Raw genomic sequence first — 13,708 nt, 5'->3', positions numbered from 1 at the left:
GGCCTTTTATTTATAATAATTCATGGTTTTGCCTTTAAAAAAAGAGATATATGCATGATTGTTAAATAAAATAAATCTTGTGTATTCAAATATATTACAAATTATTACGATTGCCATTCATTTACATACTCGAGATATATATAGTTTAATTTCGTTAAAGTTGATCAACACATGTATGAGAGCAGATTTCATCCTGCATTACGTAACCAATGATTACTAAGAACTAGGGTAAGTTGGTGGGATACTTTTACTTTCTCTTTCAACATATCGTTCACAAATAAAACAAACGAAATGGTGAAAGCTGAAATCAGAAATTGAGTCCACATTTCTGTACATAAAATAGACGGTGCTAAATGTTAAAATGAAAATTTAAAACATTATCACAAACATCACGATTGTCGATTTCCATCAATTCGTACATATATTAGTTTATGCTGTGTAACTTGTAATAAGAAGTTAATATGGATCACTTCCAGGAGGTCATTTTTTTCTTTTTAAACATCAAAACTTTTGCAAGTTAATTTTTTTTTTTTACAAATGTTAACAAGTGTCCTAAGAATACTAATTAAGGACTATTTAAGAATATAAAAAAATTATTAGAAGACTACAAATTACGTTTCCCAAATTTTTTCTTTTTGTGTTTTTCTATGATTTACACATTTTTTTCTTTTAATTCCTTAATCAAGGTTAGTTTAGGGTTAGTTTTGTACGTGGAGCCCTGCTGAAAATGGAGTAATACAAAATATTGAAAGGAAATACAAATATTATTTAAACCAAAAATAGAGAATTAGTTCTATTCTTGGAATAATACATACAAATCAATTTACAACGGCAATGCTGAGAAGATTATTGAGGCAAATGAACTGCATATATTCTAATACAATGCACAAGAGTACGATAGGATTTCTACAGAAACCCCGTTGATGTTTTAGAACAAACGTAGCTATATTGGAAATAGAATGGGATAACGTTCTAAGTACAATAATTTTATAGGACACGGCCAAATCATCTTATGGAGTTGAAATTGTAGGAATTGTATTGTGAATTGGAAAATGTAGAAGACCGTGCTTTATCAGATTTGGGTGAAGTTTAGGAATAGGTTTTCTGAAGAAAGTCTCTGGCTTAAAAAATGACTTTGGCTTAAGGGATAGGTTTAACAATTGGAAATGGTTTAGGTATGGGTTTAAAAACTGGAATAGGAATAGGTTTAACAATAGGAACAGGCTTTGGTATAGGCTTAAAAAAAGGAATTGGTGTTGGTACTGGCTTAAAAATTGGAATTGGCTTATAAATGGGAACTGGTTTCGGTACTGGCTTAAAAATGGGAATTGGCTTATAAATGGGAACTGGTTTCGGTATTGGCTTAAAAATGGGAATTGGCTTATAAATGGGAACTGGCTTTGGTATAGGCTTATACACGGGAACTGGCTTTGGAATAGGCTTGTACACTGGTTTTGGAATAGGCTTATACACTGGAACTGGCTTTGGAATAGGCTTATACACTGGAACTGGCTTTGGAATAGGCTTATACACTGGCTTCGGAATAGGCTTGTACACTGGCTTTGGAATAGGCTTATACACTGGAACTGGAACTGGCTTTGGTATAGGCTTGTACACTGGAACTGGCTTTGGAATAGGCTTATACACTGGCTTCGGAATAGGCTTGTACACTGGCTTTGGAATAGGCTTATACACTGGAACTGGAACTGGCTTTGGTATAGGCTTGTACACTGGAACTGGCTTTGGAATAGGCTTATACACTGGCTTTGGAATAGGCTTGTACACTGGAACTGGAACTGGCTTTGGTATAGGTTTATACACTGGAAATGGCTTTGGTACAGGTTTATATACTGGAATTGGAATATGTTTCTTGAATATTGGTTTATGATGAAAAAATCCGAATTTTGCTTCTTCATCATGCCCATTTAGGTTTGTCTTTGGCAGCTCTTCATTCCCTAATAAGAAATGCAAAAGAACATAATATGAACACACATATTATTTATAAAATAATAAATTTAAATTTCATATAGATGGATGGAATTACAGAGTATAGAAACTTTTTATTATTTGGTAAGTATATGAATAAAAACTAGCATGAATAGAATTTTTTGTGCATTTTATGTGTATATTTAAATTTAAGTAAAATTTATATAAAAAATAAAGTAAATAGAATATTAGATATTTTATTGTTAATAATAAAATTCTATTTTATTGGATTGGAATAAAATTTAAATTAAAAGACTCTTAAAATTAAAGAGGGAATTTTAGAAATAAATTAAAGTTATATATGTTTTAAGTCTTTCTCATATGTGAGTCATTTTTTTTTAGTCCTTCAAATTTAAAGTTATTTATTTTAGTTCTAAAATTCGCAAAATATTTTTTTATCCTTCTACAAGGTGTGAGTCATACAGGAAATAAGATATTCATTTTTTACCATTGTGATTTGATTTTCTTTTATATTTTAAAGTATGATGTGCTGGTGATATGAAATTAGAAAAATCAAGTCAATAAACAAATTAAAGTAATTTCTAAAGTGATTCATGGATTTTTAATTTTTTTACTGACTTAATTATAACAATTTTTAACCACCAGAAATGTACTTTAAAATGTAAAGTACGTAAAATATCAAATTTTAGCTGTCAAAAATTATCACAAATTATAAATTTTTTATTCCATGTTTGACTCGTAAAATAATATTTTTTAAATTTCAATAATTAAAAAAATAACTTTAAATTTGGAAGTCTACAAAGAAAATAATTCAACTTTAAAGGATTAAAAATATATTTAACTTAATAAATTATTTAAATTAAGAAAAATCATTGGTATTAATATAGTAAGTCAAAATCCAAATTTTAAAATTTAAATTTAATTTAGGATTAATTAATATTACGATAATTTTAAAATTTAATTAGTTTATCATTTAATAATAATGTTTCAATAATGTTACGAAATACTTGTTAAGAAATCAAGTATGCAGAAACCAACTTGATTCTAATTATAGCCAGTTGCAGATGACTGGCCACTATTTCTATGGAAGCCAGATATAATTAACACACCAATTTTTTGCTATAAATCATATACTAGAGAAAGAGATAAAAATTAGAGAGAAGGAAGTATCATATATAAGTTAGAAAATGTTACATGAACACCTTACCACCGATTGAACACAGAGAGAAAGATAAATAGATAAATTTTAAGATGTGATAAGATGAGAGATTAACAAATAAAAGGTATTGATGAAGTGTTTAAAATAATAAAATTATTGTATATCATTACTCATATATATAATGGTAGAGAGAAAGTAGATATGTGTAAATTATTATAAAAATTACATATGAACAACATTTATCGATGGTCAAATGCATGTTGGTGCAAACATAAATGATTGAATTGAACGTTCATCACAATAATATCAGTCAAAGACTATAACTATCTAGTCACTAACAAAAAAAAAAGACTATGTATGTCCAGGAAGTATTTACAATGCATGTGAAGTATATAAAACTAACTAACTCATTATATGATAATTTACAATTAAATAAGAATATTAAATTATTTATGTATATCACATTTTCTCTCAATAAATTTATGTCTTAATGTAAAACATTTCATTTTAGAGATAAAGTAAGTAATTTTAATTATTAATATGAGAATAACAATGTTATATATACTTACTTTATATTTTTTTATATGGAAACAATATAAAATTATTTTACATTGTTATATTTAATAGTTTAAAATATAAATGCATTCAATGGTTCAATTTCAATAGTTACCATATAAAAAAAATAGAAGGACCAGTAAAAGAGTATAGTAGAAGAATTTAAAATTACTCATATATCAATATTGCACAACAAATCATAAATTTTGTTAAAATATTAACTATTAACTTTCTTATCATTACTGGTCAACTTTAGAGGAGTGAAAATTAAGCATAAACCATGCACAAACCTGAAACTTGAGTTGTTGCTGCAGCAGTAGAAGTAGCATAACAGAAGGTGATAACAAGCAACAAGGGAACCCCAAAGCGCAAAAGTGCGCTTTGCAGAGATGAAGGCTTTCTCATTGAGAAAACAGCTAGGCCACACCAATGAAAGCTGAAAAGGGAAAATGTCTGAAAGCTTGAGTTAATCTTGCCCCATACTTGCATTATTTATAATACCTAGCTTCGGTTGAACTGTGCATTAAATGATTATTATTATTATTATTATTATTATTATTATTATTATTATTATTATTATTATTATTATTATTATTATTATTATTATAAACAAGTGCATTACGTGATTGTCCTTCATTAATTTTTGTGAATATGCTATACTATGAGATTTTAGATATAGTTAGGGAGCATTATGGGTAGTTGGGAATGTGTTCAGAGATAAGTAGCGTTTAACACCGATTTTGTAGCTGAGGATGCATGCGTGTGTTCTAATAAATGAGCCTGCCAAGTTAGGTTTCTTTTTCCATTTTGGGGTGTTATAGGAATATTGCATAGAACTAGGGAAGGTTCACACACTTTAAAGTGGCATGCCAAATATCATTAATTTAATTTATTAATTAAGCTTGATTATGTAAAGATTCTAAAATGAAAGGTGAACTACATCGATAAATGTCTTTTCTTGGCAATGAAATGGAGGACAATATATATACATGACTGATAAATATCATTTCTTTGCAATTAATGAATTAATGGAATTGGACACAGAACTACTTGAAATAATAATAATATGGTGCATATATGTACAAGAGTAAGTGTTGAAAAACTTATTTCACTTAATAATTTATTTCACTAAAAGGGAAATGATAAAAGGTACGAAATATATTGCACAGATTGGTACAAATAGCACATATTAGAATTTTATTAAAAAAAAAAACTTTTCTCTGCTCAGTTCACTTCCTGAATAAGTATTTTGTATCCTTTTTTCCGCTAAATTTGTTTTTTCGTGTTAAGATTGTTCATGCTATTTATTATTACTGTTAATAAAAATAAACACTGAATTAGGTGATAATTAAAGATAAGAACATTCATAAATATATGATCTTTAACTAATATTTATATTCGTATTTTAAAAATTAAACTACATATAATGTCAATTACCAATAAAAGGTACATATAATATTGATGAAGTATTAACAAATTTGTAAGTTAATTATTTAGTGAAATAAGTTTAACACTTAAACTTAAACTATGTAGATCCACACACATAAATATAGAGGCATGTTTAATAAGGATGTGAGAGTTAATTAAGAAGAGTACTTAATGACGAAATCATATACGAACGATCAAGCTAGATTATTTTATATAAATTTAATTTTGCTCATTCATTTTAATCTTAGGACTAAATGCATGTATATTTGGATCTGTGTTTAATTTCACACAATGGATCTGCTTCTAGCCAGATGCTTCTACCTTTTCTTTTTCTTTCTTAGTGTCTGCATTTATGTATTTGAGGTGAAAAAAAAAACGTGAGTTGGGAACATGTACCCAAACGCAGTACATAAACTTTACTCCTTTCATGCTTTTGCCGTCAGGTGATTCCTTTATTATATACATTCCGATGAAGCCAATCACACACCCCTCTGCAACCCCTTCACTTCTAGCAGTAAAAAAATCTATAAAGATATATAATAATTATATCTATTCACCTATAAATATACATAATGTTGTTCTTTACATTGATAAACTGTTAGTTTGTTACACGGGTGTGATTGGTACGAAACCTATGTTCCGGGTTGAATCTGTTCATGCAAAAGTTGTTAGGGCAAATTGCCATAAAATTCATATAACCATAAATGAAGTCAAAAGGAGGAGTGTGGTATATATTAAAAGTCCGTACCTAAAAAAAGTAAGTAGAGGTATAGGAACAAGTTGAGAAGCATGTGCCATTGTGAGAATGCCAGCCTGTGGGAAAGCTGGGAAGAAAATGACATGTGATCTGTCTCACTCCAATCACTTGAGTTGTGATTCAACAAAGAAACTGTATGGGAGGTGCACTTCTTATCCTATAATAACTACTCTTTATATATATATATATATATATATATATATATATATATATATATATATATATATATATATATATATATATATTATTTCAGGAAAAAAAAAGACTATAGAAACAATTTTGTTTTAATAATATACCGTAAGAGCTTCGACTCTCCCCCAGGTGAGGCATGAATATCTCTAAAAATATTAATTATTTGAACTGATTATAAAATTAATCTTTAATTCAAGACTTAATCACATTTAAAGGTTCTCATCTCTACACATGGCTTGGAGCTTAGTCATCAACACTCAACACTAAGTGACAATTAATTCTAAATAGTAGCTTTTCAACAAATCTGATCCCATCAGTTATCAGATATATAATTCATAAAAAGAGGAAGTGTCTAACCATTCTTTGTTTTCGTTTTACACTGATTCTGGTTAATTTGTTACCATATGGAGAGAGTGTTGCAGTAGTATACTTGTATGGGGAACTATACTTTGTAATATTGCTGGCTTCTTTTAGGTAAAAGTTTTAAAGCTTTACCGATTTGAAGCATTGGTTTTAGTATTTAATGCACTCACTGGAATTCTCGTTATTATAGTGGGTGTTACAATAGGTAAATTTGAGGTTGTCGGTATAGGAAGATTATGGTAAACTTTTCCTTCAATAAACCATATAGGATTAATGCTGACACTTTTCTTTGTTTTAATACTGTCTATGATTGATAAAAATTTATTAAAAATTATCATTTTTAATAAGTTTCACAGCTAAATTAGAAGTGAAAATCATGTGAAACCAACCAAAATTAGTTATTTCCAATACATTTTAATCAATAAAAAAATATAAAAAAAAAGAGTGTATAAAGACATTATAAACGGTCAAGCCGTAGATAATTAACGGAGGCGCTAAATTCCTAATAATTTATAGCAGATTTAACTTACCATAAATTATGATATATTATTATATTATTATTATTATTATTATTATTATTATTATTATTATTATTATATGAATAAATATATGATTATAGATATATAAGATTCTACATATTTTTTTCTTTATAAAAGTGTTTTTTCTTCTTTTGACAATTCGCTAATAGTTACTAGACTTGAACAATATTTATTCTTTAAACTCCTTACTTATGTCCTAATTAATTTTATTTAAAATCAAAATCCTGCTCTTTGGATTTTTCAAATTAAAATTTTTAAATACTAATATTGTTAACATATCAATTTTTATATAATATTAATAAATAATCTACTATCGATTAAATAATCTTTGTAAAATATGGTTTTTCCTATTTTACCTATATTTTAAAATAGTATTCTTATATTTGAATTGAAAGTTTGTCCTGTTCCCCTTCATGCACAACCTTTTCTTACACACAATTTCACCGACACTCACTTAGAGCATCTCGATCGCACATGTTTCTCTATAAGAATTTAACATTGGACACAATTCGTCAATTCCTATGAAGCACCAAGTGCTTATTTAAGCACTCGCTGCTTCACAATGTTTGTGGGTCAGTGTGTGTACTTTTAATTATTTTTATTATTATTATTATTATTACTATTATTATTATTATTAACAAGTCGTTGGAATAAATCATTGAGTTTTTATGGGACAATAGAATGGTGATCTTGGAGATCTCAGTGGATTATAGTTCCACTCTGAAGCCACCAGTGAGAATTGTTGCCATGCATGACTGAGCCAATAACCTTAACAAGTTATTCTATTTCTTATAAGATTCTATTGACCATTGTAAGAGCATCTCCATATCAGCATTTGTTTTTTTATAACTTAAGCAACTCTTTCCTTAAACTTATCAATTTGAAATTTTTTTATTAAATGAATCCCACAAATAACCTCACAATGCTAACTTCGTTAGTATTTGATACATCTTCTGATCTTACTTGGGTCTCTTTGATTCTCTTCTTACTCAACAAATAGTTTTTCATCCAAAATCTTTTAATTTTTGAAAATTATTTATAAAACAAGCGTCTTAAAAACTAAGAAAATAGAAACAGTTGGGAGATGTTTTATCATTCTCGTCTTTTTTATAAGTATTATATTCAAGTGCTCAAAGAACACAGTTATAAAACTGAATTGGGATCAGGAGATAGGTAATTTTAAATATGCTTGGGAAACAAACAAATTATAGAAAACATAAAACACATAAAACTATTCCAAAAAAAGCTATTAAACAAACAAAGCCTAAGTTTTTTTTCTTCTTGTAAAAGTATTATTTCTTTCTATTGACACAATTTGCAAATAGAGACTTGGAACAATTTTTATGCTTTAAACTTATATCTAAACAATGGCTGACAAATGTTAGGAGTAATGATTCTGGCAGAAAGGTTAGATAGCATTTGAATCAAAGGAAGAAAGCATTTTATGGGTTTGCAAGAAGTCCAAGTACTTTGTACGGATGCCAGAAAAAACTATAGAAGTTATAAAACTTTTAATGTCAAGTCATTGACTAATGGTTCATTGCAGAATAAAAAATTTAGGAAATATAAAATTTAAGGGAAACAAAAGAGCTATAGATATCATCAACATACTATTATGCATGTGTAAAATAATATTATAATTGCAACCAAGATACAAATTCTGTGTTTCACATCATAAATCCCTTGTTATTTACTATACACCAAGACATCAAGCTACAATTAATCTACACAAAGTCAATGCAGAATAACAAATAAATGGTTTTGGTTTCAATCTTGAATTCTGATTCTTTTGAAATAAAAAGGAGCAACATATATATTACAGAGTCTAGACCATCAAATGCAGATTACAAGCAATCCTAGAATACCATGAGCAGTGCTTGTTGGTTATAATGTATCACTCTCCATCTGGACCTTTCCCTAGCAAAGTCATCAAAAAATCTTTGTAGTACCCTGAAGTATCCCCAATAACATCATCATCAAGACTAGACTTGTACACGTTAGCATATTCAAATCTGACGTTCAACAGATCAATTTCGGCTCGAGTTACAATAGCTCTGTTGAGGGAATCTTCATCGGTTCCAAACCCAACTATAGAATCTCTTACAACCTGTTAGGCGGATAAAAGCCAAGAAAAATGAGATTGGACTCAATTGCTGCATTTGAGTATTTTCATGATAAATTTTGCAGTTATATTATATAGTCTTGGTGCAGCTTGAAAGAAATAAGAGCAAACACCTATTTTGACTTTCCACAGATTAAGTGTTTACATAAAATTGGTCTTCAAAAACAGTCAAATTAATGTCAAAATTTGATATTGGAGAACTATTTTGAAGGACCAAAAACAATGACATTGTATATATCTAAAGGAACAAAAATAGATGTTTACTTGAGGATATGGAAATATTATATACTACCCCAGAAAGAATAGCGAAAAGAAAAATTAAGAGAAACTATACAGTCGTGTTGCTGTGCAATACAAAATATCTTATTTGACCATTTTTCCATAGAAAAAAGTTCCTTTAAGATGGTAGAGAAAAATAAATTGTTAATATGTGCTATGCATAACATATACAACTATAGATTTACAGTGCATAAAAAGGAAACTCAAACTGATATCATTCATTTTGCCAGCACTACAGGTAAATAAAATGCCCAAGAATTTTAGAAGTCACTAATTGTCTATGCGGCAAGTATTGTTCAGATTACTGATAAAGTTGAACTTGGCTTTGAAAATTAAACACTGACAACGGAAAGTGGCTGAACATTTAAAGATACACAGTTTCTTTTAGTTGACATATTTCTGTAAAAGCAGATTTTAAATTAATCTTGAGAATGTACTTGATCAGTAGATTCTAATGAATTGACACCTCAGTATGATAAGGCATTACCATTTAAGTTTTCTACGTAATAGTGTATTGATTTAGTAAGTCAGCTTCAGTAGAAGAAAATTAATCACCTTTGCAAAATGTTTCTCGGGGCAGTCTATACACCATATCACCGTATGTAAGAGAGATTCCAAATCACCATTACCACATTTTTTTATGTCCTGTCAAGAAAATCATCCAAACTTCTTATGGATACATAAAATAATCATGTGTGGATATCTAATCCACTATAAATGTAAATTTTTAAACTATTAATGAACAGGATACTGTCGCATCATTGTAGTAACTAAAGCATTTTACTTTTAGGTTAAAAAACTTAGCTGTTTTTAAACAAGTGACCAGATATAAATCAGCAGCAATGTAAAATTTAACAATGTTAGCTGATTAAAATTACAATCTTATATAAGAACCTAAAATTTTGAAGCAAAACCTGTTCCAATGTATTCCCATAGAGGTTATTGTAGCATGCAAAAGTTTCCCGGAGCTGGAAAAGATTCCTGGTGCTAAGTATCCAAATAATATGATCATTGTCTAATTGCTTGCTGTTGATAGCTTCATGTAGTTTTGATGCCTCTTCCTTGGCTACCTCCAAATTTACAGCCACTTTATCATACCTGAATGAGCTTACTAGGCTCACTAAAAGCTGCACAAGATTACGCCTATCAAACTTTCAGACTTTAATAGCTGCTTTAAAGAATCAATGAATCTTAAGGGATGTGATTCTGATTATGACACTAACAATTCAAGCCTTAATTTTCTGGTTTGAAGCATGGTCAGCCCGCAAAGAAAACTATCCGTTTACCTGTGCTTGAGTTTACTGAATGAATGATGCCAACTTTATAGAAATTACAATTTGAAACTTCATTCATATATTTTCTTCTTCCTCATTCCCATTGTCAGTTATATTTTTTTCTTTGTATCCTCATTCTTCACATCATAAAATGCATGAAAAAGAAACATCCTTAATAATAAATTGACCGAGTTCTTTTGTAATATGTTTTTCACTCTTGTTTTATTCCGTGTTACTACTAAGCATTTCCCATTTCGCATACTCGGCTACTTAAAATGATAGTAGTAAGAAATTTGGAACCTATCATGCACATTTACCTAACAAATAGCTACTTCGTACATGATGTTTCTGTTCTGAATGTCTAAGAAATTTTCATTTTCTTACCTTTCTGAGGGCTGGAGCAACAGAGGCTATGATGTCCTCCTCAAGTGAGCAATCAAAGAGAGAGCAGTAAGCCTGCCTCACAGCCACCAAATGGTTAGGAGTTGATGCACATGCTATTTCAACCAGAACCTGAAGGTGTTTAATCCCCTTCTTAGCCTTCAATGCATCCTTTGCTAGTCTCGCATGCCTTTCTGGAGGATCGTAGGTCCAGAGAATTACAGCATTCTGTCATGCATCATAAGTTTAAGTCACAGAACTTAGTAGATCATATGATTACTTCAAGAAAAAATGGCATGCTTTGGAGATTGAAAGTTCTACAATCCAATGAACTTCAACCATGGACAAAAGGAATAATGTGCCAAAAGACTAACAATTGTAGGTACAAACATCAATATTCAATATATTAAATAGTTGAAAGATTAAACAATACATTTCGTTGAGCTATGTAACTGTCACCTTAATGACCGATAAAGAAGCATCTAAATCACAGGCTTATCACATTAATCTGCACTGACGTGCAAGGTATTGCTCTGTAATACTTTATAGCTTGGTTGGGTCACGTCTTGTGCTCTACACTAAGTTTTTCTTTCAATGAAATTCATTTGGCTATTCAAAAAAGAAAAAAAAAAAAAAACCTAGAATTAAGAAGGAAATATAAATATTTGATAAAATATTAGATTCTCAGAATATACAATCCATTTTATCTTTCATTTTCTCTCTTCTTCAGAACCTCTCTTCTTTTTGAAAAATTGAGTATAAGCAGACAAATATAGCTTATGTGACCTTAAGCTCCCCTATTGGAGAAAAATTTGAAACGGTGTAAAAGAATTCAGGCAAGCAAGAAAACCTACAAAGTAAAAAATTCAATCCAGTCTTCCATGAACATTTAAAATAAAAAATAAAAATCCAGCCAAAAATCCATTTTGTAAGTTTACCCCCTTAATGTTTTTGCTTAATGCAACAAAGCACATGATTGGTCAATGCTGGTTGGCAATGGCAACTTACATAAGCAAAATTGACCAATTTGCATTGTCCCAAGGAAAACTACACATCAAAATTAGCATAACCACTAAAAAGGGACATCACATTATTTCAGTTGAATTCTATCAAATATGTCAATAAAACACAATGATGAAGAACTATTTTCTTAAAAGCAAAAGGTAATAAAAACCCAACCAAGTGAAGCAACCATGACATACTCTAAAATCACCAGACAATTCAGAATGAAGACGATCGACAAGCGATTCATTGTAAAGCTGCTGATAAGTTTCTCCAATTTTCTTCCTTTGTTGAGCATTCCTGTGTCCCAATACCAATATCACCGCTTTCTCATCTGTCCCAAATCCTACATCAAGTTTCCCAAAATCATAATCATCACCACCAACCATTTAATGCCAAAAAATAACTCATACACAAATTACCATAAGGACTAAATAACAAGCAAAAGCATTGACAATGCCTCAAATGCCCCATTATCCAAACTCCTACCAATACTAAGAAAGCATAAAACTTTGTTATAAAATCAAACATTACATTCCATTGGAACGATATAACCAAGAATTTCATAGAATTGCAGACATAATAATGTTTGTGGAAACCCCATTACCCCCAAAAAACAAAACTACAAAATTTCAGTTTTTTTAACACAATTCTTGCAGCCTAAATTCATTGATAACTCAAATCACAACAGAATTCAGTTTTTCAATTTTCTTCAGCATTAACAAATGTTCTTATGGTGAGAGAGAGAGAGAGAGAAAGAGAGAGAGAGAGACCTTGGAAAGCCTTTCTGAGTCGTTCACTGTCTTGTGTGGGAGAAGGAACAACCTCTGGCAGTTTCAATGAAGCCATTTTCCCTGAGACAGTCTAGGTGAGTTTTTCAGTGACAACAAATCTCAAGGTAATAGAAACAGTTTACACGTGTTTTGAATGTGTCAGTTGTTGTTCCCTCCTCAAAGCATCATCCAACAATTTCGCTAAAATTAAGATTTTGATGATCTTTTCTGATTTACCGTTTTTGCCCCTACGTTTGCTTGGTTTCAAATTGAGAAATTCCAATTGAAGTCCTTTGTGTTTATGAAACTTTTGTTGTGCATCTTCATTCTATTGAATTGCATGGAAACGCACCACAATTTTCACATATTTATTTTTTGGATTAGTGGAAGTTTTCCAATTTTTATTTCTCGAAACTGCTCAATTTATTTTAATTATGGCATATGTTACTTTTGTTTTGTCAATTTAAAAAAAAACTAAATAATAAGATTTTTATTTATAAATATCAAATGAATTTATTTTTTTCGTTTAACGTTACTTTTCTTAAACATTGAGAAAATTTTTATTAAATATTTAGAAAATTATCAATGAGTGCTTCAAAAAAAATTATTTTGATAATTGAGTAATTTAAAAATTCTGTAAAACACTTAATAGTACAAAAAATTCAAAATTCATTTCTTTTTATGTTTAATTCCTTCCATTACTTTGAATAATTATTGATGGTTTTAACTTCTAGCCATGACAGCAGTTTACTGTAGTGTGTATTGAAGTGTTTCATTCTTCTGTTTTTTTTTTAATCAGTAATTGAAGGGTTTTTTTTTATTATTATTTCACATTCATAAAAAATCATATGTACCTACCTACCGTCGACCAAAACTTGTGGAACAAATTGCTCGGGGTACACAAAAGTCTAAACCATGCCAACACACAATGATGGAT

At 29.5% G+C, this 13,708-nt stretch overlaps 1 protein-coding gene and 1 pseudogene across 2 annotated transcripts; both read right to left on the bottom strand.

The window, feature by feature from the left end:
- Positions 1-745: 745 nt before the first annotated feature.
- Positions 746-4,165, bottom strand: LOC114388534 (annotated as a pseudogene). The gene is made up of 2 exons (XR_003661501.1): positions 3,952-4,165; positions 746-1,955 (listed from the first exon to the last, which is right to left on the bottom strand). The product of XR_003661501.1 is annotated as a repetitive proline-rich cell wall protein 1-like (transcript).
- A 4,386-nt stretch (positions 4,166-8,551) lies between these two features.
- LOC114386515 (annexin D3-like) lies at positions 8,552-12,971 on the bottom strand. Its single transcript, XM_028346524.1, has 6 exons — positions 12,772-12,971; positions 12,199-12,344; positions 11,000-11,224; positions 10,256-10,468; positions 9,897-9,986; positions 8,552-9,047 (listed from the first exon to the last, which is right to left on the bottom strand). The coding sequence occupies exons 1-6, from the start codon at positions 12,845-12,847 to the stop codon at positions 8,835-8,837; spliced, it is 963 nt and encodes a 320-aa protein (XP_028202325.1). The 5' UTR covers positions 12,848-12,971; the 3' UTR covers positions 8,552-8,834.
- Between the last annotated feature and the right edge of the window lie 737 nt (positions 12,972-13,708).

The sequence above is a fragment of the Glycine soja genome, chromosome 15 (genome assembly GCF_004193775.1).
Source record: "Glycine soja cultivar W05 chromosome 15, ASM419377v2, whole genome shotgun sequence".
Taxonomy (NCBI): Eukaryota; Viridiplantae; Streptophyta; class Magnoliopsida; order Fabales; family Fabaceae; genus Glycine; species Glycine soja.
The sequence above is the reverse complement of the archived record's forward strand: the minus strand, read 5'-3'. Positions and strand labels throughout refer to the sequence as shown.

Bases quoted from the DNA above. Each gene is read 5' to 3' on its own strand.
- LOC114386515 (XM_028346524.1), bottom strand. From the start codon at position 12,847: ATGGCTTCATTGAAACTGCCAGAGGTTGTTCCTTCTCCCACACAAGAC. The intron at 12,345-12,771 runs GTCTCTCTCTCT...AACTTGATGTAG, and splicing joins ACTCAGAAAGGCTTTCCAAG to GATTTGGGACAGATGAGAAA. The intron at 10,469-10,999 runs GTAAGAAAATGA...AATCTTGTGCAG, and splicing joins TTGCTCCAGCCCTCAGAAAG to CTTTTAGTGAGCCTAGTAAG.